General features: G+C 39.9%; 1 protein-coding gene across 2 annotated transcripts in view; it reads right to left on the bottom strand.

Moving 5' to 3' along the window:
* Nucleotides 1-22,112, bottom strand: part of TSPAN5 (tetraspanin 5) — a 79,430-nt gene that overhangs the window by 22,212 nt on the left and 35,106 nt on the right. Inside the window, exon 1 of one of the 2 annotated variants that reach the window (XM_042812117.1) lies at nt 7,791-7,843. The exons of the other annotated variant lie outside the window; for it this stretch is intronic. Within the exon in view, the coding sequence (XP_042668051.1) occupies nt 7,791-7,808 (18 nt within the window). The 5' untranslated portion in view covers nt 7,809-7,843. Of the gene's footprint in view, nt 1-7,790; nt 7,844-22,112 lie in introns of those variants that run through there. 2 annotated transcript variants of the gene reach the window in all.

Here is a 22,112-nt window from a genome sequence, read left to right as displayed (position 1 = left end):
TTCTGACTGAGTGATTATTTGAAACTTGGTGAGATAAAGCTGCACAAGTTTTCAAATCACTTTCAGGCTAACACAGTTATTTTGCAGTAACAGGCTCCTTTCATTCTTTCTTACGCAGCCAAAAGCACCAAGGACTAAGGAATAGGAGTGGGGGGGAAAAGAAAAACTGGACTTGGAAATTGTGAATTTTTATTTCTAGAGATACAAAACACTGTTTTGTGAGTAGCTGAAAATACTTTTGAACACAGCAAACAAGGAAAACCAGAAAGAATTTGATCAGTGCCTATATATATGTAACTTAATAGCCATAAACATCAGCTGCTAGACTGGCTCAGATCCACTAGCTGTATTAAATGTAATCCAGTCAAGTGTCCTTATCATTCACCAGATGTTGAAGCTTACAAGGGTAAGGCATTACTTCATGAGTTGCAAATGGTAACTTGTAGCCTCCTTGGGTCTCCAGCCAGACTGATCTCATCACTCAACTGTAAAGTGAGATGAGACTGCACTATGCTAAGCTGGAGCACCTAAAAAAACTGATACTGTCAAGCCCCTGGCAAGCCTGTTAACAAAAACCAGAAAACATTCTCTTGAGAGGACTCAAAGAAATATATGCTGCTCTGTCCTCTTCATACTACAAAATGGAAATCTCTGTCCAGTTGCCTTTTGAGCAGCTGATGAAAGAGGAACAACAGACATCAGGAGAAGAAAACGTTCAGGATGGAATCATGAGTTCCGTCACAGGATGCTGTAGAAACTGAACACTTCAAGGCATTCAGAAGCAGAATTAGATAAATTCATTTAGGATCCACAGCTATCGAAGAGTGACTCTGGCACAGCTTCTGGCTCAGTAAGTTTCTAAACCATTGCTTACCAGGAGAATATAAGCAGGAAAAGATGCTTGTGTAGATGCTTTGTTTCTTGAACATCTCATTCCTTAGGATTACACTTACTTGCATTAGTTGAGTCAAAACAGTGAGCAAGAAATACAGCTGGCCTAACTCCCTACACTCGCTCCCCAGAAATGCTTACCCTCACACAAACAGCCTGCTGGGAGGGTGAAGCTCAGAGGAATCTCAGTAATCCCCACTGGCAGAAGAGAGATGCTTGCTAGGAGACTTACACCTCTTCCCAGGATTAACTTGAAAATTCCTTGGCAATCATAAAAGAAACTTTTCAGCAGCTTTTAGGAAGTGCTTAGCAAAAATCCCTCCGCATTCTTGCTATTAGAAGCAGAGGTAAAGCAGGATGCACGCTCTATTTATCTTGCAATTTTTCAGCATATGTCTCCATGAGTGTCTTATTCTGCTTGTTTGTAACCAAAAAGAAAATCTGTTCACCCTAAGCACATGGGAAGAGAATGGCATAATACGTATTTTCTCAATTAAGTCTGGAAAATTTTATTTACGCCCTTTAAATTATTCCAATGAGTAATCAAGAGGTGGAAGCTTGCCTCATTATTACAGGAAAGACAGCTTTAATTCTCCCCAGATATCTAGTAAGACCAATCAGCCAAACTGTAAATGGTCACCAGATCTAGGATAAAGCTTGTAAAATCTTGTTTTTTGGGTTTTTTTTTTTCCAAACAATAGTTTGCAAGAGAACATTAAAGCATTTCTCTACAATATCACAGCATTATGAAAGACTCGCATAATAGCACTTTTTGAGCCATAGGTTTTGACTCCATAAGCACCAAATAAATGTGTTCAAATTTCTCTTTTCTAAAGCATGTAGCAATATTTGTACTGCTGCTCTGCTCATAAAGTTTATGTGCAGTTTTCAGAAGTGGACTGATCAATAAGTGCTTCAAGCTGCATATATCTTATTCCTAGTCTTAGCTGCATGGAAGAAAATGATTTCTTGTTGCTAGGGATACAGCATTATGCGGAACACTATTTCATATGAAGGATGCTGAGGTAAATACTAATGTAAACATGAGATACAACTTCAGAGAAAGATGAGTTTAAGCAGAGCGATCAGACATTTCATACACCAAATTTTTCATTTCAGCTGACACGGTGACTTGGCAGCAGTTTTCAATCAAAAGCACAACCACCGCAGACCAAGCAGCAAAAAGGTTGGTTAATGTGCCATAAGCCAGTGTTATGTCCACATACGAATGCATTATTAAAGGGTTGTGAGAGAAGTAAGTAGAGCACAGCTGCCTTTCTACCTTCATCACACCATACAAACACACTAGCAGAAAGCATGTCAAACCTGAGAAAGCTCAGAGACAGAACTTCCTAACAACTGCTTTATTAAGTTACATACTTAAGGGAGCACACAAATTTCTCATCTGCTCTGTATGCTTCAAGAACCGTGTGTAGTGTTAGCAAGGAGACTCAGGATTCCTACAACTGGTTCTGTGTTTCTTCCTTGGCAATATCCTGCAGGCTCTTCACACAGGAACATTTCCTCCTGTGCGATTCCAGCCAGTAAAAAAAAGGGACAGCAAGGTACAGCAGTTTACTGATAAATGCAGCAAGTGACCAGGACACTATGAAGAGTTTTTTTTCACATCCCGAAACACAGTCAGGAAAACACAGCACTTCTGAACTAAGCACATATGTAAAAGCAGCACTGACAAGTTCTTAACTGAGCCCAAAATCCCAGACGAATAATTTTTCCCTAAGCACTTCCTCCGCAGCAGCCTGTGTTAACACGCACTCGTAGAAATTTCAAAGACAGAACACTCACTGCTTTCTTTAAAGTATTTTATACGAAATCAACCTCTTGGTTTTCAACCAAGGGCAAAAAGGAGATTAATTACTCCGTCAGAGCACAAAATATTATTGTTACTTAGCTTTAGGTAGTACTGACAGAGAAAGGATGCCAAAACAGAGTTTAAAATAAAGATTCGTGCACTTTGTTTCTGCTCTTTATGCCACTGACGTGCATCCTGCTGTAAGTATGTCTACTGGTATTCCTTCTAACAACTGAAATAAGACACTCTCTTAACTCTTGTCTCAGCCTCACAGCTTCCAGCAGGACCAGTATTACACAGGAGGAAGATAGCAGAAGTGTGCTTTGTTCCTGCTTCCCCATGCTCCAGTTCCAGCGTTTTTTCTGTTCTGAAACCAACCCTAGCACAGCATTTCATTTTCAGGTGGCTAAACACATGTTGTGGCCACAAGAAATGCAAAGTGCTCAAAATGTACACATTCATTTATGTGTTCATGACAGTGCTTATAAAAAAACTGTCCACTTAAAGCCCACCTCTTATTCCCCTTGAGATATCAACAGCAAGACTATGCGATGTACTACAGTAAATGAACAAAGTTGCTGCAAATGTGACTAATTACCATTTTGGTCCATACCAACCAAAAAAATGCCCGGCTAAAAAATGTCTGATTTATATCCATTTTACGTGATGCTTTTAGAAAAATGTTAAACTGCATTTCACAGATAACTGTTCATGTAATACCTGTTATAAGTCACACATATGAGGAAGAAAAAAAATCCCAGTCTTCACACTCTTTTTGTTCAGCTGAATTAGAGAAACAATTGATTCTATAGAATCATCCAAAGTAGAAAACCAGATCTGAGAACAATGAGACAGGCCATCTGTTTTATCCTGCAGGACTCTTAGCATGAAGAATTGTATAATTCTTTACTAATGTATTTTCTAATGAAGAATTAAGCTTCTACAAACCTCCATTTTGAGTGCAAGGTGCTGTGGCTGTTAGTGCATCTCTAATTTACACCCAGTATAGGATTTTCTGGTAAATCCGTTTTAAAAGTAAGCCAGTTGTACCTCTCCTCCTGCCCCAACTGTACAACCATTTGCCATTAGTTTTCTTATTGCCTTCTCCTGTTCTTTAATTGCAAAAGCAAGACATCTGCTTTCTGTTACAGCTGCTCTATGTATTTATTTTATTGCTTTCTGGTGGTGCAATCGTAAGTACTGCCAATCAGCTTGCAGCAAGAGTCCCTAAAGACTGAAGTTCCTCTCCTCTTGTCCACAGAAATTGATATACTGGAAAACATAAAAAGGAGGATGAATTAGACCCAATTTCTCCTGCTCCAACTTTTGAATAACAATTCCCCTCAAGCCTAGATAAAATACATTTAACTCTTTCCAAGCTCACAGTAAGTCTCTGCAAGCACAGTTCCTAAGTGGGAAGACAGAAATTCTGCTATATACACCTCTGTGTGGGCCTCTTCCGTAGCCTCCCTTCTGAGCCATGCTAAGTGTTCGGTCTGCTTCTGCTTTTCCTCTCCAGCCTTGTTCTCTCATCTGTACCACCTTCACCTCTGGCTCAGGCCCCTCCCCTGCAGCTTCTCTGCATCTCTGCCTGAAGTCACTTTCTATTTATAAAAATGCCCAAAAATTCGGGAAGTGGTGCTGCAGCAAAATTTGAAAACAGTATGGGATTAAAACAACCACAGGGAGCTGAAGTGCCTGGAAGCTTAAAATAAGAGAACTGAATATTGTGTCTCTGTTCTCTCTGCATCGTCCAACTACTGAAATCTGAAATGTAACTTTTCATCCTGGTCTGCAAATAAGAAAAAAAAGCCAAGGTAAAGAAAGCACATTTTCCTTCATGCTAGGCTGAAGTTGAGCATCTCAGAGCAGTGCAGTGAATGGGTTGCTGACCAGGACTTGCAGCTTCCTACTGCTGAGGTCAGTGAGACTCCTCTGGTTCCAGTCTTGTTGCTGTGTGCACCTGGTTTGCTTGCTTCCACCTGAGCAAAAGGGTATTTAGGTGCGGCCCTGCCACAACTCTTCACACCATTTTTTTCTAGAGTTATTTTTCCATTAAAAGGAGGAAAAAAAGACTACAAAATAAAGCATACCTGAAACTCTCTTTGTGAAACAGATAGACAAATACTCATTTCAGCCACTGTAACATCCAATTCAGGCATTTGATACAGCAAACAGAAAAGACCTGAGCTAGCTTTTTCCTTGGTAACAAATTGATGTAAGCAGCAGAACCAGGGAACACAAACAGGTACGTTTGTCAACACAGCAGGATGCTTCCAACCTCAGCAATTCCTCCAGAGACAGCAGCCAGAGCTCCGCTGCACAGGCTGCCCACACAGCAGGAATCTCCCACTCCACTGTCCCAGCAGCCACATTCCCACATCCCAGGCCATTTCCAGGAACTGCACTGAAATCCATTTACTAACAGGAAGTCAGCATGTGTGGAGCGCGAGGGAGACACGAAAAGCCTGGGCAATTCTGGATAGACAAGCACACTAAGTGAACAGCACCAGCTTTACAGGTAAACTTGGGCTGAAGTTTAACCTGGCACTTGGTGTACTTTGAGAAGTAACTACACAGAAATTGGAGCGCGTGCTGCATGAACAGTCAATGCACAGCCAGTCTATAAACACAATGAGCTTTTTCCAGCAGCAGCTTTACTGCCTCTTACTGTCACCGAATATTCCCTCCTAGCTTTTTTTGAGGAGCCCCCACTCAGAAAGATATTCAACACCATTTGCATAACAACTGGTATCTGGTACCCTCTTCTGAGAACAAAGAAGGTATATAAAGGGACTGCAGTAGGCTTATCGAGTTCTTTGACAACACAGCAACTGCTCACTTGCCAGTGTTGCAGCCAGGTGTGTAGAGATGAACAATGCTTCTGACAACACAAAAACATAACCTCAAAAGTTATGCCAGCTGTGTCCACGCATGCTTGTATATCCCTCTTTTTCAGAGATGTGGGGAAAAGGAATAAAGCCAAAACATTAGTTAGCCAGGTATCAAAAGTTATTTCCAATAACCACACACAATTATTATCAGTCAGCCAGATACACAAAGTTCTGTCAAGTTATTTATTGTTTTGCATCTTGTAACCCTTGCAATAGAAGCACGTGGTTGGCAGTGTTAGCCACCATCAAACTCTCCACATTTCCCATGTAGCACACTCTAAGCGCCCAGAACTGAAAAGCTCAGATGAAATATTAAGCCTGACTCTGTGCATCTCTCAGCACGTGTTTTGGGGGCACTGGTCAGTCTGCGGACCAGAGCTCTGACAAGTTCTGTTCCAGACAATAAGGTAATTTAACCCGGCATTTTCTCTTGGAATGCATTCCTTCTTATTAAATCTAAAGCCAAAGCATCTAAAGGACACACCCTTGATGCACACTAAACAAGGTTATCCATCAAATTAATTCACATTTTTACTTGATATAAAAATTAAACAATGCTTTACTAGATACTTCTATACTGAAAGATAGCTTCCAGATTTCCAGTGAAAGAAGAATTTACAGAAGTAGGCAACAATTTGTCATTTCATCAATAATATTACTTGACTGCGAGCAGAGCAAACAAAACTGTGATTTCAATTTCTTCTCAAATAAAAGCAATGTGGAACAAACAGGAGATAAACGGTCACAACACTACTGAGCTGAAGGTTTTATTCCTAGGTAAAAGTTCTACAGTTTGGCAGCAAACAAAAGCAGCTGCTTGCCTAAATGAAACAAGGCACTAACCCTTTTTTGTCTAGTCTGCAGACCAGACAAAAGTACCCCTGTTATTTGTTATTCTCAACAGAAGAGCTGGGGGTTTGACTAAACATGTAAAGAAAATGCTCTTCACTACCCTAATGGTGCCCCTTCAAAGAGCTGTTGCCTCATGCGATACAGCAGTCTGAGGAAGATTTGCTCCTAACACTTGTGCTGGACTTGTTTTGGAGAGTATATCATGCTATCCACTGCAACTTAATTTGAGGGCCTCAAGCTTGCTTTAAGAATAAATTCATTGAGAAAACAGATCTACGTTGTAAGATTTCTGGCACACTATGCTGGAGCCTATTTTTCTCACACAACTTCAGCTCAACCAACAGTATGAGCATAATCTCGTAGGTCATATAAAAGGCTCATATATTAAGTACAAATTTTATCCCTCATTTTCTTGTCACTTTAAACGACACAATTACCATAGACTCTAATTCCTGATGATTGCATTATCTTTGCTTAATGTAAAATCTTCTGGCTTGCATAAGTGCTAATAGCTAATCTGTCCTGCTGACATCTATCAGGAGAAGAAAGCATTACGAAGTCTGTTTAAGGGAAGTGGAAATGCAGCTGTAGCACATACAGACGAGTCGCTAAGAGAAAAGCTATAAAAAGGAAATGATGCTGCCTTACCTCCTGCAGAGCTGTGCTACTGCAGTCAGTCAGTCTTAGCCTACCGCTCTTCCAAGAGCAGGGAGGCGTGCTGGTATCACCAAGACGTGCAAGTCTTCACGTGCCCACCAGACAGCCTCATTTTCACCCCTGCCAGTAAAAGCCAAGTTGCTGCTCGTACGATCCCTGCTTTACCTGCATAGTCATCACTGAAGAGGGCAGTATCACAAGATCATTTTTTAAGGAAGCTTTGGAAACAGTAGAATGATCTTAAAAACGAAGTCTTCATTTTATTTATGGTTTTAATTTAGTGCTAGAATGCAATTCCTCCTTCCATAGCAAATATATTTTTTTTTGCTATTTTCTTACTTCCTGCTCTGCCCCAGAAGGATTTCCAGGCACAAAGTATCCAAGAGCACAAAACAGCTTCTTCATAGAAAAAAATATATATATCCTGAGTAACTTTCCATGCTTAATTGAGCATTCTTATAGAAGAGAAGAAAAAGCATTTAGTTTTTAGTATTAGGCACCACAGTAGATCTATTTCCCATGGAACATTTGTCCCGTGCAGAATCTCAAGCGGAACCTTAGCAATCCACAGACTCTCAACATAAGCCTTCCAAGCAAAAGCCACTATATTTAGCTCAACAGGTTCAAAGATAACATGACTATGGAGAACTCTGCCTTCAAGAGTCCCAATGGAATTCACTTACCAGTGGTCCTTTAGGCATTCTTCACAATAGCAATGCACTGGGATACAAACTGACTAAACAGCAGACCTCTGTCAGACTGAGGGACTTTGAAGGCCTCCTGATCACCCCAAGTGCAGGCTTCTCATCCCCAGTATTTAAGTCAAGGCTACAAGGAGATGAAGCAACACGTGCAATAATAAACCTGTGATTGAAGCAGATGCACAAGTATGAAAAGACACCATCTCCTTATGAAGTAACTCCACACTGCGAATAACAGCTTATGCCAGTGGTACATCTATCTAGAAAAGGAGACACATCTCAGCTCTTAAGACAAATAATTTCAGCTAAAAACACCAAGGTAAAGAAGGTATTCTGGCAGAGTTGGCATAAAAACTTGAGCACAGATGTAAAGGAGAATATGTGCAGCATACATCTACTAAAGCAAAGTTCAACACCTCCCTGCCTGCACTGCAATTTGAATCCAAGTTAGCAGAAAAAATAAACATTTTGAGGCACAATAGTGCTGACTTAATGCTACATAGAAAAGACAGCTTAGTATTTTAGAGCCATGACTGAAGTTTTTCCTTATCTGGAAAAACATAACTTAAGTCTTACCCTAAACAATGATTTCAGTTACACTGGAAGCCCTGCTTTTGTTTGAAAGCAAACATATTTGGAAGTCACTTCCAAACACTGAAGAAATAAATGCAAACAACAAAAATAGAAAAGCAGCATCAAACAACTTATTCCTATTTCCCAATAATTTCACGTATTGATCTCTTTTCAAAAGAGCTGAACTTGTGTCTTGGCTAATACAGCAGAAGAGTCTGCTTGGTTTCTCTTTCATTTCAGGCATTCCTCTTCCATTTCAGAATACTTCAGAGCAGAAAGCTTCCATCTTCATCCATGTCCTAGTTCAGCCACTAAATACGTAAGAAGTTTTTTAGAGTGTTGTCAGCGGTTTACAGGCTGGTTCGGCCCGGTTCCATGACCAGCGGGGCAGAGGGATCCGCAGATCCACGCCTCCAGAAAAGGGAAACAGCAGCAACGATCTGAGGTGGAACAAACTAATTTACTAAATATAGCATCAGCAAAAAAATAATGAGAGAGAGAGAGTGTCTGAAAGGTGGTGAGGCCTCACCACAACGCTAAGGTGAGAAGTGCCATCCAGTTGAGCCGATGAAGAAAAGCAGACGGAGAAGAGCAGACGGAGAAGAGAGCATCAGATGGCCTTGCACAGAGTTATATCTCCTCACTGACTGCAAAGCCTCCTGGGGAAATGCAGTTCTTCTCTGTACAGGCACCCGGAACTCGAGCATCAGCAGTCAAACCCCCAGTGCATCACATGATGTTATGGTGTGGAATAGCGATAACCAAAATCATAAAACCATGACAAGTGTAAATTATTTGCCTTTTCTATTACCTTTATATTTTTAAATATTTTTTCACTTGAACTGAAGCATTTGGAGATAGCATTTGGAGACCTTCAAGTCTGGTCCCGCCCTGCAGCACAAACATAGCAGTTCATCTGTGTAAGGCTACAGGGAGAAGGACTGAGAGAAAAGGTTTGCCCAATCAGTGGCAACCTGTCACCATGGCTGCGGAGCCATCAGCAAGAATCCTTCACCAAATACTTCACATCCTTCTCTTCCCATAGTGAAGAAAGGTGACCCCAAACAAACTGTGGAGGGCTGAACATATGGAAGGTGCAGATGGAATGGAATTTAACAATCCAAACACAGCATCATATATTTTAGGGATACAAAAATATCTGCTATAAGCTGAAAACTTACTTCCTGGAAAGATGACAGAAAACAGCCTTAGAATTACATGCATCCATCTGCAAGCTGGTAAGGCGATGGGATGTGAAAAAAAGGCAAAATAAGGCCTAATGAAATTGAAAAAAAAAAAAATCTCAGAAAAAAATATATATGATTGCTTTCTGTAAGTTTCCTTCAATTCCCTTAACTCTACAAAAGTTTAAAACATCCAGCAACACTAAAAATGTCCAGGATGGTTTCAGTCCCCTATATGACTACAGGCTGTTCTTTCAAATGTCACATCAGCATTGTACAACAGGACCCTGCCAATGCCAAGTTTGTGCATGCTTTACAACTCCTGTATGAGGCCCCACTATGCTCCGTCACTACTCAGTAATGGAATACGGCCCTCAAGATTTTTGGACATGGGCCCATAACACTTAGGATGTAGCTGGATCTACTCACATAAAACTTCAGGTTCATTTACTATAATTTAACATAAGCAGTGCTAGGAAGACAAGGCATCCCAGTGAGCACACTCTTAATGCAAATACATGAATGCATGCAGAACACCACTTCTACCTCTCTAGAGTGCCAGGGTTTTGTTTGTTTTAAAATTAAGCAGCACGTTTTCAAAAGCCTCTCCTGTGATTGTCACATTTACTTCCCCCTTATTTCTCTAATCTCAGCATTCTTATGTTAGCATTCTCCTCTGTTTAGCATTTGACTTTGCATTCAGGTAATAACCAGCCTGAATCTGATCCTTCCAACAGTGGTAGCTCATCCAGCTTGATTCATCACACAAACAACATGTGGAAGGCTTTCTAGGACTGGGCCCATAATTACTGAGTGCTGACACAAAGACACTTCTCTGGACACTCGTTAATTCAAGCCTCCATTCACTCATCTGTTGTCAAACCTTTCCTCTTGCTCCAAATGTGCTTCCAAGATTCAAGCAGGTTTCCTCTGTGTGTGCCATATCTCTCCATAAAAATTACAGATTAATTCCAAGATACTTGGTACAGCACTGATCCCTATTCACACAGCATCATGAAAGGGGCCCAGTGTCATGTAACCTCAGCCCTGGCACTGATGAGCTCCTCTTCTAGTTACACTCGTGTGACCTCGCTTGATTTTGGTCACTGCCAAACAGGCAAGGAACAAGAAACTGCAGGGTGGCATGTCAGATCCTTTACCATGATGCACTAAATCAAGCTATTACACTCTTCAGCAGTCAACCTCAGGGCATTACAAAGGGAGAGATGGGAGCAGTGTGTGTGAGGACAGAGATACCACCAGCAGCTTTTAGCCTTGCCTTTGGCTAATACAGTAATTTGCACTACCACCTCTTGCCTCAGTCAGAGCAGAAGGAAAAGCTGTAAATCTGTGTGATATACCCCAAATGAAGGAAAGGGGTTATTTCACTAACCCGTCATTGTAGTTAATATATCTGATGCTTATATAACAATGCAGGACAACAAATCTATTGCATAGCTTTCTACACTGTCAGTGTAGTCTATCGCTGCCTTGTTGAGTGCTCCTACTCTTGCCTCTCCTACACAGCTCCCAGCAAGACTTACATCCCCCACGATGCACTAGAGGAACTCACAAGCCCCATTTTGTTAAGCAAGCCCCTGCACTCCCCCTCCACCACCATGTACGTACACAAACAAAGAGTTCACAATCAGGCGTGAGGCCGAGCGGAGGCTGGAGCTGTGAAAGAAGCAGCAGAAGGAGAAGGCCCACACTCTACAATGCTTTCAGAGACTAAAAGAGATCGGGTTTCGCAGCTGGCTAAGTCAAACCTCTTCCCAGGAGATACTGCATCCATCAGCAATCTAGAGGTACACAATAACACTAAAGAGGTTGGATTTTTTTTTTTTTTTAATTATGGGCAAAAAGTAGAAAAATTTGGAATCATGAGTCCTCCAGGCAAAACATGTACAATGATAAGGATATACAAACATATTAAACCCTGGCATAATTTTCCAGGCTTACTCTCTTGACTGCAGTGGCAGCTGAGAGCAACTAGAAGCTTTTGAAAATCCTCCTCATCATCACTGCTAACGTCTGCTGTAGCCAGCTTAAAAGAACCAATTTATTAACACAAACATAACTAAACTGAGAAGTGGTAAACCAGTAAGCTTCTCATTATTCAGAGGCCATCCAGGAAGCTAAAAATACTACCGCTACATTTGAAGCCACCTGCTGCATCTCCTTTTTAAAGATCTTTTCTTCTGAAAGCCAAATTTTCATCAGAACATTTATCACAGTTCCCAGATCTTCTATTCTGTTACCTTAAACAACAAGCAGTCAGATTTGCGGCTTAAAGGGTTTTACCTCCCAGAATAGCTTCCTGCTTTTTTATATTATTTCACAGACTGCATCAGCTTAATTTATGTTAAATGCTTACCTCCTTGGAAAAGTAAGGCATCTTACAGATCACATCTTTCCAGGAAGAAAGAAAACATCACATGCAAGGATCATCCTTTTCACCAGTTTTAAGATTACCTCAGTTCTTGACTCCCAGTAAATGCGAAATAATTTGATCCAGTTTGAGTCATAAGAATATACTTCTACATGCTTATTAAATGCACTGATTTTTCTCTCAGTATAGTTTCACTGATCATTTTAACATACGCTTCAACAGAGACACTGGTGCTCTTCCTATTGCTGCCATATGAATCAGCAGTAACTGCAGAGGAAAAAAAATCAAAGACCTCAAACTCCTGGATAGCTTGCTTGCACTAAGAAAATGTATTTTTAAAGCTCTGCAGGTTTTCCATAAGTCAGGACAGAGAATGCTGGAAGTTTGTACCAAAATAGTGTGACAGCTACGCTGTGGGTCAATCTCACATGACAGAAGCAATACAATTAAGAGCTCAGCTTAAGCTTGGGGATATACTTTCTACTTAATTCACTCTTCCAAATCCTGTCGCCAAGGACTTGCTGAGTACCCAGTCGTTCCCCTATTGCAGAGTTACACAGGAAATACAATAACACAGATGACAAAATAGTCACATATGGGCATATACATATATACTAACCATACACGCACTTAAAACTTTGTACAGAACTTCTCTGCTCCTACACAGCCTTATCTGTTAACGTGCAATATCAGTAAATTCAAACACCAGAAAAAGCTCTGGCATGTTTTTGACGTAATGAAATTTTTCATATTGGTCAGAATATTTCTGGACTCTAAAGAAAAAATATAATCAGTAACTTTAAAAAAAAAAAAAAAAAAACAACATACTTCAGACTTCAATTTTTTCCATCCTTCCCATTTCCCTTTTCTTTAAAGTGAGTCTGATTCCTTTCTAATATTTAGACTGTAGTTAAACCCAAATCAGTTTGTTTTCCAATGCTCAGTGAACTTGAAAATTGCCCATCTAAAGAAGTCCCCTTGGAATTACAGTAAACAACTGCTATTCTTAGCACAGCCTCATCACATACAGCATGATAAGCTGCATGATAAGCACCCAGGTAAATTCTCTCTAGCAAGATGTCTCATTTCATAACATAACTTAACACACCACCCCGCAATTTTAATACAAATGATGAAGATTTGTCATAAGAAATGAAAATCTGTTCTTAAAAGCTGAAGAAATGGTCTGCAGTCAGTGAGAGACTTGCACAAGAGTCTTGGCCTTTTTCCTCAGGAAATAACGTGCTTCCACTTTCCCACACCTGTGGTAGGACTGCCAACACACAGGCACCCAGGCTGCTGTTCCAGGGCAACATGAGCTGTTTCAAGTCCTCCAAGACAGCTGCCAGTCCCCCAGTGATAGCCTGGATATCCCTCCTTCTCTGAGGTGGTGATTTTAGTACTCTGCCTTAGCAGTCAATGCCTTCCAGATTTCATATACAGTGCAGTCCTTCTTATAAATCAGATTTTTTTTTTGTCTTAGTTATGCCACAATTTCAGCTTGCCATTTTTTACCCTAAATTTGCAGATTAGAAATTGCACGCTGTCATGTTATCATACTTGACAGTTTAACCAGTAGTCCCTCATCCATCCCTCTCACATCGTTATAAAAGGGCACTGAGGAAACACTTCTATATAAATCATCACTATTCACATTGCAGAAAGACAGCTATTTTTAATGCCTTTAAATTAACAAGATTACGGCTGTATGTTTTGCACAGGAAAAATTCCTTATGGAAGTAAAATTCTTTTACCCCAAGAGCCAACATCTACAAAAAAATAGAAGTGCCAAAAATGTTTATTCACAAGCAACCTCATAACCTCCATCAGCTCTCCATTTGCACAGCAGTAAAGTTTTGCCAACAGAATGTGAACTCAAAGTCATCAGCATTTTACTCAGGACAAATTATCCCTGGTCCACTTCTGAGGGAGCACTCTTTGAACAAGCTGTGTCAGTGGAAGCAAGCCTATTTGTGCTGTATGACATTGCCTAGCAATTGCTCGGTTCTGTTCCATGAGAGGAAGGCTGTAACCCAGGCAATAATTAAAAGGGTTCAAGAAACATCTAATTAATTACTAAGGGGAATCTTTCAACTTTGAATTGCTGCTGAGCAAATAAAGTACATCTCTGGATCAAATTACAAAAAGAACGCATCATTTCAGTACAATTGTATAATGTGGAGTACTTTTAATCCCACAGAGTATCTATAAAAAGGGATTAAGAGCAAGAGCTTGGGCCATTATGGCAAAAAAAAAAAATAAGTTACTGTAATCTGATCTCCTAATATATTTTAGAGATCAGAAAAAAATCTCAAAGGTGTAATTTTTTTTTTTTTAACTAAAAGTTACTAAAAGTAACACCTAACACTTATTAAACATTTTGCTATATATCACTGCTGTATTCCATTGCTGAAACCATTAACTCTAACAAGGCCTCTTATAATAGTTCCAGCTATGGTTCTGGTGAAATTGCCATGAAAGAAAAGACAAGGAGTGCTATTTCTAATTGATTTATGCTTGGCTGAATGAAAAACAGAACTAAAAGTAAATCTGTTTCACATTCCCATGTTCCATTTAGCATTTAGAATGCTTTACACAATATTCTAAAGTCTTATTTAATGATATTAATTTGTAACCCTTTTCATTATTAAAATTTTATCCATCTACTAAATCCAGTTAACTGGGGATTAGGCCAAGAAACTGTAAACATATTTCCCTTCAAAATAAGAGTAGCCTGAAAGCTTTAGACAACATGATAGAAAATGAACCTCCACCAATGATTAATTTCTTTTGCTATAAATCCTAGAGCAGAGAATTTAACACAAATGAGCACCATCAGTCCCATCAGGTTTCATTTTCTTGTTGTGGTGAGTTACATCACGGACTGATGCAGCAGGTTCTTCAGTTTGAGATTCAACTGTTCCCAAACATTTGGATTAACTTTCACTGTATGAAACACAGAGGATGGCAACTGCATAAGGACAAGATGCTGCTGCCGAAAATGCAGGAGAGGTGCTGTAACCAATCGCTGGTCTTTGCACCTGTACAAAGGCTGTGCCCTCCAGTTCTGGGCCATGTATCCCAACCAACTTCCTTCCTGCTTTTCTCCTAATTCAACACCCTTCAGTTGAGAGACAGCAGATGAACAAAAAGCATTTTGTTTTTATTTATAGATGAGGAATTTTTTTTTTTTAATATCTAAGACCACCTATACTACCAAGTGTAAACTACTCAGATTTACACTTGCAAAGATGCATGCAGTTAAAATTCAACTTTGGTTCGGATCCTACACTGTACCCGTAATAAGCACAACAGTTCACTACCATTAAAAAAAAAAACAAATGCTTAAAAACTACTCCCATACTGTTTAAATCCTTACTATGTCAAAGGAACTTAAAATAACTATGGAAGATGAAATCACCAAAAAGAGGATTACAACATATGGAAACATGCTTGCAAAGTTAAATATTGGCAGCAGTGCAATTCTACAGTTGCTGATATAAAGCTTTGGGTCTCAACTACAAGGCACTGTTTTCTTCACCTTTCACTGACCTTAAAATAAAAACAACTTCAAAAACGTATAGAAGTCTTTTTCTTTTTTAGCAACAGTAACCTGAATCAAGAACTTTTATTTGTATTCCCTAAGGTCATGAACTTTTATTGACACACCAGACCGTTTGCCACGCAGTGTCAATAATCTGCTGATTAAAGGTCTCTATTAAGTCCCACAGACACCAGTGACCATGACAGCTTAATGATCCGCTTATTATAACCTGGCGTAAGACCCTTCTATAAATTAACATTTTCTCATTCCAAATTAAGCTTCAAATTTATGAAATTTAGAAACAAGACTAAAAAAATCTGAAGCTGTAGGTTATGCAACTAAAAGAACTAAAAGAACAGAAACGACAGCATCACCCCAACGAAGTCACCGAGCTGCATGACCTTCAGTGCTTGTGTTGCAAGTTGAATATCAAGAGTGCCTGGGAAGCGGCAGCCGGCAGTGACAGCTGGTGGAGCGGCAGCCAGACGGCGGCTCCAGTGCCTGAGCCCTCTCCATGGTTTTGCCACTGACCTGCAACAAGACCCTCACACAGGTCACGTCCTCACCGTGGCTCACTTTTTCCTACCATCTTTTGTGGGCTAAATAGCCTGAGCCCTTTGCAACAAGGCCGGTCTCAAAGCCTCTGGTCGAGCACAATGCCATCTCTATTGTGTAGGCAAAAAAAAAAAGTAGTTTCTCAGGCTCAGCAAGGGCAAAGTGTTAATGAAACACTGGTTTCTTATTGTTCACTTCGGCAAGACTGGATTGGGGGTTTTACAACAGATTATTGCTGGTTCGCTTCCACTAACACTTTTATTACAGAACATACAAGAAAAAGAAAACAGCACATGAAAAAGCATGTAGCAAAGGGTTCATTATAGCTGCACTGTTAACACTCATTTGTTTTTAGTCTTACAGTATTACAAAGGGGGGGGGAGGGGAATCCAGCATTTGATTTTGAGACATCAAAAAGACAATACTGAAGGAAGAAGGGAAACAGATGTTGCTGATACAAAGTGGCACTGTTATCGCATGATAAAAAAGACAAACCGAAAGACAAAAACAAAAGGCAGGGGCCCATCTTTTCCAGTGGCCTGCCTTAAATGCCACCAGAAAATAAACCTCAGAACAGCCTTATCAACTGCTTACACCTGACAAACCTTCAGCAGCATCGGGACACTAAAGACTGTTTTGATATCTTTTAGTCACAGCTGACAGCTATGCTTTAGAAGATGTAATTACCTTGTCTGATAAAGCCAGACGCATCTTTTTTCTTAATAAAAGCCTGAAACTCAAAGGACAGAGAAAAGAAAAGAAAAACAAAGCAAAGAACATAGAAGGCGGCAGAGAGGGGGCTCACGTGACTCACACCCCGATTCCTTCTCTGCTTGCCTGTCATAATTAAAGAGCATTTGGGATCAGCACAACGAAGACCACCTCAGATCCCCAAAAAGCGACAGCATGAAGCCTGGTGGTCGCAGGCTGCATGCACCTGCCCTTGCCCAAGTAACAAAGTGAAGACTGGACTGAGAACTTACCCTTGAGGTATTGGAACTAAAAATCAGGGAGCTCTGGGTTGGTAGGGGCTGAGAGCACAGACAGGACCCAGGCAAGACAGTGAAAATACACCAGCAACAGCACCAAAACAAAAGAAAGTAAACCCCAAAATTGTGCAGATTTTCTTTCTTCTTCTAATTTCTCTCTCAGGCAATACAAGCTACTTATTATTTTTTCACTTCCAGAATTCTCCATCTGGTTTGCACGTCCACCCAGTTCTCAGAAAATGAGAAACTTTATTATCAAATTGGGCTTGGCACAAAACCTGCTCTGGGACAGCAGTTTTCTTCCACTTCATCTGCACCGCAGGCTGCATTCACTGCATTAGATTATTTAAAACTAAACAAAAAATACCACCACCGTGCACAGAAACTTGTTTTGACATGCCTTTAGGCAGCAACTGGCTCTAATCTGCTTCTCCAGAGACACCAAACAAGCATTCAATGGCCACACGGCACCCTATGAATCAGCTATTCAGTGACACAGTGTTCTGTTCAATACTTTCTGATGCTGCTAGCAAAGAAGACTGCAAGACCAAACTACACAGAGTTTTCCATATCAGCCACCAACTTGAAGAAGCTACTAACTTTGTGTCATTTTAGCCGAACGTTTGTGCACAGTCCCAATAGCTCAAGAATTTAAAGGACATTTTCAGTTTTGAATATTGATGTAACTTTCAGCTTTCTTTTTGAGCGCTGAGGTTTTTGTTGGTCTGAGTAGATTTTAAATTAAGAAGAAAAAAAAAAAAAAAATCAGATAAAGAGAGCAATGAAGTTGCTCTCAGTAAATCTGAAATGGCTGCTAACTTCAGAAGCTAGCGTCTCCTGAAATATTTGTACCTTTTTTAAACCCCTACAGTCCTTCAAGGCATTCTTGGAAAGTCAGTAGTTTAAAAAAGAAAGGGATTTTAACCAAATACAGGTTTTTAGTTTACGGAATACACAAAAATCAAAACCTATGTTCCTGATGACCAGTTCTATCATGTTTGCCCTACGCAAAGACAAACTTCTGCCAAGGCTTGCTCCACTTGAAAAAACAATAGAACAGCTATTTATTCAGATGTTTATCAAATTTTCAAAATCAATAATGGCTCTGAAACAAATCAAGTAATGAGTAATAGCCTCATTTCCTTCCATCTGAGAAGAGCAAATATAACAAGAAAAATAAAGAAATAAAAGATCTGACAGCTATCTTTGTGTTCTTTACAAAATGAAAACCGACAGGTTTATTAGGAGGAGTATTCTTTCCATTTCACGCACCAGGGCTGAAGTTCCATTGTGCACATCAGGTGTACTTACAAGATACTCATGGCATTTTGATCAAAAAATTTCCCTAAGGTCACAGACACTGCAGCTGTGCAATGCACCGTTGAAACTATTTGGAATAATGTCAACATACGAAATGAAAAGAACTATTCTTATAGCAGTACCCACCCACAAGTTCTCTTGTACCTATTCTGGGACCCACTACCTCCAGCAAGACTAGTCTTGAGCATTTTGTAGGAATTTGAATTAACACCCCCTGACAACCAACTCTGTGGAAGGCCATTTTTACTGAATCCACCAGGACAGCAAAGATGAGGAGGAAGACGCTAGGCCGTGGAGTAATTCACTGGCAAAATGGAAGCCTATGACAGGCAAGTTTCCAGGGACCTGTTCTATGTCCTATTCAACATTTTTGTTAACAGCCAGGATGAAGGAAAAGGGAGTGTTTGTCAAGTTTCCTTATGGCACTTACAACGTGACTTCAAGTTTCTTTTAACAGAGTACAGAAATCTTGGCAGAATTAAATAATCCATTCAGAGCAGACAGCGTACAGGGAGTTACTTTCTAGCAAGAGAAGGCAAGTGTAGGAGCACAGCACTAACAACATCTGGCACATGGCAGTTCCTCAGAAAAGTACCCAACGCAGGATTACACAAATGACTGATCTGTTACGACACTCACTGCAAACAAATTCCTGCCCAGATTCCGAAGTCCCATATTTATATGTAGCATTTACACCTTTCTCAGGAGAAGCCCACACTTCCCTTAGCTTTCTTGCTCTAGGAGAGCAGAAGCAAAGCACTTCCGCAATTTTAGACACAGTAACAGTACGTTTCCCTGGCAAATCTAACATCATAAAAACACCTCTTCTTTACTGAGAGAATATCATCACACTTTTTGTTTTTGCTGCTGTTAATCTTTGTTTAAACACCTGCGGTAAATTGTAAGCTGAATGAGTCAACAATAAGAGGCTCATACTGGAACCACACTTCTCACAGGAGCTTATAAATGAACAGCCTACCAAACAAAGTAATCCTTACGCTATATTTAGTCCATGTAAGGCTCAGCCAGGTGTTACACCTGGTTTTAGGTACTTGTGCAAAGATATGGATCACTTGGAGCATCTGAGAAAGCAAAGAAATGACTGTTGGCCTAAAAAGAAAAAAAAAAAAAAAAAAAAAAAAAAAGAAAGAGACAACTTAGAATCTTTATTTAAAACGATGACCGAGAGAGCTGGCAAACACTGCAGAAAGAGGGAATAACCTGTGGTCTGCATTCACGACCCAAACTGCACTAGGCTGAAACTCAATCAAGGAGGTTTTAGATGAGACATCAATGAAAGCTTTCTAACAGAAGGACACTAAATCATCTCATCTTCTATGATGAGCCCCTGCCTGCTGCTCTCTGAAGGGCGGCAGTCTCCTCCCCAGCCTGAATCAGTACGCCCACAGGCCTGGGAGACTGAGGCCAAAAATGCATTGAGTACTTTGGCCTTCCTGGGTGAGACATAGCTAAGCTACCTCCCTATTCAACAACAGGGACGTGTTTCTAGGAAATTCCTTTTGATTCTGGTAAACTTGTAGAGACCCTTCCTGCCAGCCTTTATGTCCTTAACCAGTTTTCATTTCAGCTGCACTTTAGCTTTCCCTGGTAGCATCCTGGTGCCCAAAGGAGGCTTTGACATACTTTGTCCTTGATTCTGTTTCCTCTATGCTCTTTTCTCACATTTGAGCTCGCCAAATCTCCTCGCTTAGCTAAACATCCCTTCCCTGAAATGCTTTATACCCCTATAGAATGGGATGACTTGTTCCTGACCTCTCAAATAAGCCTTCTTAAAAGACTACAGTCTGACCATAAAGACTGTATTAACTAGATCAACAAAAGATACAGCATCAAATCTTTGCTGTATTTTTCTGAGATCCAAGATACAGGACGGGGTTAAAAATTCTCCAAAGACAAATACACAAAAAAAGTCTTGTACATAAATTATAACTAAAGTTCCTATAAATCAACTTACAAGCTGTCATTGTAATTATTTTGCCATCTCTCACCCCATCTCCTACGCCTTCAATGAATAGACATTCTTTGCTTTTGAGCTGAAAGCTCATGTGGCAGGAACAAGTTGAATGTATTGAAAGGTTTTTTGACTGAGACAAAATAGTGCAAACTGAAGAAACCAGTGTGAGACCTCCAATTTAGCAGCCTACACTGAGGATAATACTTTACACATCAACACTTTCAGTGTTATTCTTTAAAGGTGGGATTGTTTTCCCTTGCTATGAAAGACTTAATACATTTTTACCATACGCGAATGATCACTTTGAGAAACCTGATGATCCTACTTTCATCCCCAGGTCGAAAAGGGAGCTAGTTCATCTGTCCAAACAGTGCTCTTCTTGGCTGTTATGATTGCCTTTGTCCTCAGACTGGGAAAGACAATAGATCCTCTTAAGTATCAAAGGTTTAAAATTGTTAAATAGATTTTCATGGTGTTGAATCACAATCCAACTATGCCCCATGTATAAGCTTTTTCTCATAAACCCTTGCTCCTTCCACACAGTACAGTGGTGTGGAATAAAATAAATATTAACAAGCACAGTTTGCCTTGCAGAGATTTTATTTTTCAGATACTACTTCTACCAAAAATATACGAACTACAACAACTGGAGAAATCTGAGAGAACACACTATTGCAAAATACCAGCAGCTGTCACATTGATCACCATAATATCAACTTTGTAAACTGTAAACTTCTCCAGGTGTTCCCCAAAAGGGACATTTCTAAGGCACACATAAGACACACAGAGGTTATTGTCAAAGCTTATTTGCAACAGCACTGCTTTATCCCATAATTCCTCTATTGAACATAGTCCCCACTTTCATTAGGAAAAATACAACACAGAAAGACATATTTCAATGACCAGAGGGAAATAAAAGATAACTTGAAAATATGACAGGTGCCTGCTACAGTCACATCTATAAAGGAACATTCAGGACTTTTCTCTCCCCTGAATGAAAGACAATTTTCAAGGAAAAAAAAAAAAAAAAACAAAAAAAAACATTCTACAAACTGGTCCAAGAAAGAAGCAAAGCCAAGAATAAGAAACACCACAGAATTTCTGTGGGATAAAGCAATTCATACATAAATCAAAAACACACATATATAGATACATGCATTATCCTACTACATGTCAGGTTATTTCACCATTAATCAGAATTTGCAAGGAACATCTGAATAGTGTGAATAATAACACTTTTCCAGCCAGGACAGAAAGCTAAAGAATCTTCTAAGGGGAGTAAAGTGCCATCTTCCCAGACTACTGCAGAAAAGATGATAAAGTGAAAACTGATAAAAGTTTATCTGACATTTTGTACGCAAGAAATGCATCTCCATCCACTGATTAATGTCAGTGGGGCTTTTCCTACCTGGGAAGATAAAGACAGGTGTTCTCCAGGTTATGAACACTCAACTCTTTTCAAGTAAGAAGGAGCAATAGCACTTGAAGCCTTATAGCCTTTTCACAGATCTCAGGACTAAAAAACAACAGTCTTCAAAATACAGAGCCACTGACTCATGAGGTTGTTTTACAGACCTTGCGATAATTATGTTTTACTGCTAGCTACTGGTAACATGTTATTCATTAGTCAAGGTTCTCAGTTATTAGTTTTCACAAGCACAGAAAATATTTAAAATTAGTAGCCCGAAGTCTTCTCAATGTTGGGTTAAATTATGGCTGCCAAAAATCAAAGGATAGTAAGACAAGAAAACTCCACAGAACATAGGTTTTAA

Source organism: Centrocercus urophasianus, unplaced genomic scaffold (genome assembly GCF_019232065.1).
Source record: "Centrocercus urophasianus isolate 14NV4802_14NV808 unplaced genomic scaffold, USGS_Curo_1.0 seq_13, whole genome shotgun sequence".
In the NCBI taxonomy this organism is placed as follows: Eukaryota; Metazoa; Chordata; class Aves; order Galliformes; family Phasianidae; genus Centrocercus; species Centrocercus urophasianus.
This window is presented reverse-complemented; position numbering and strand designations above follow the sequence as displayed.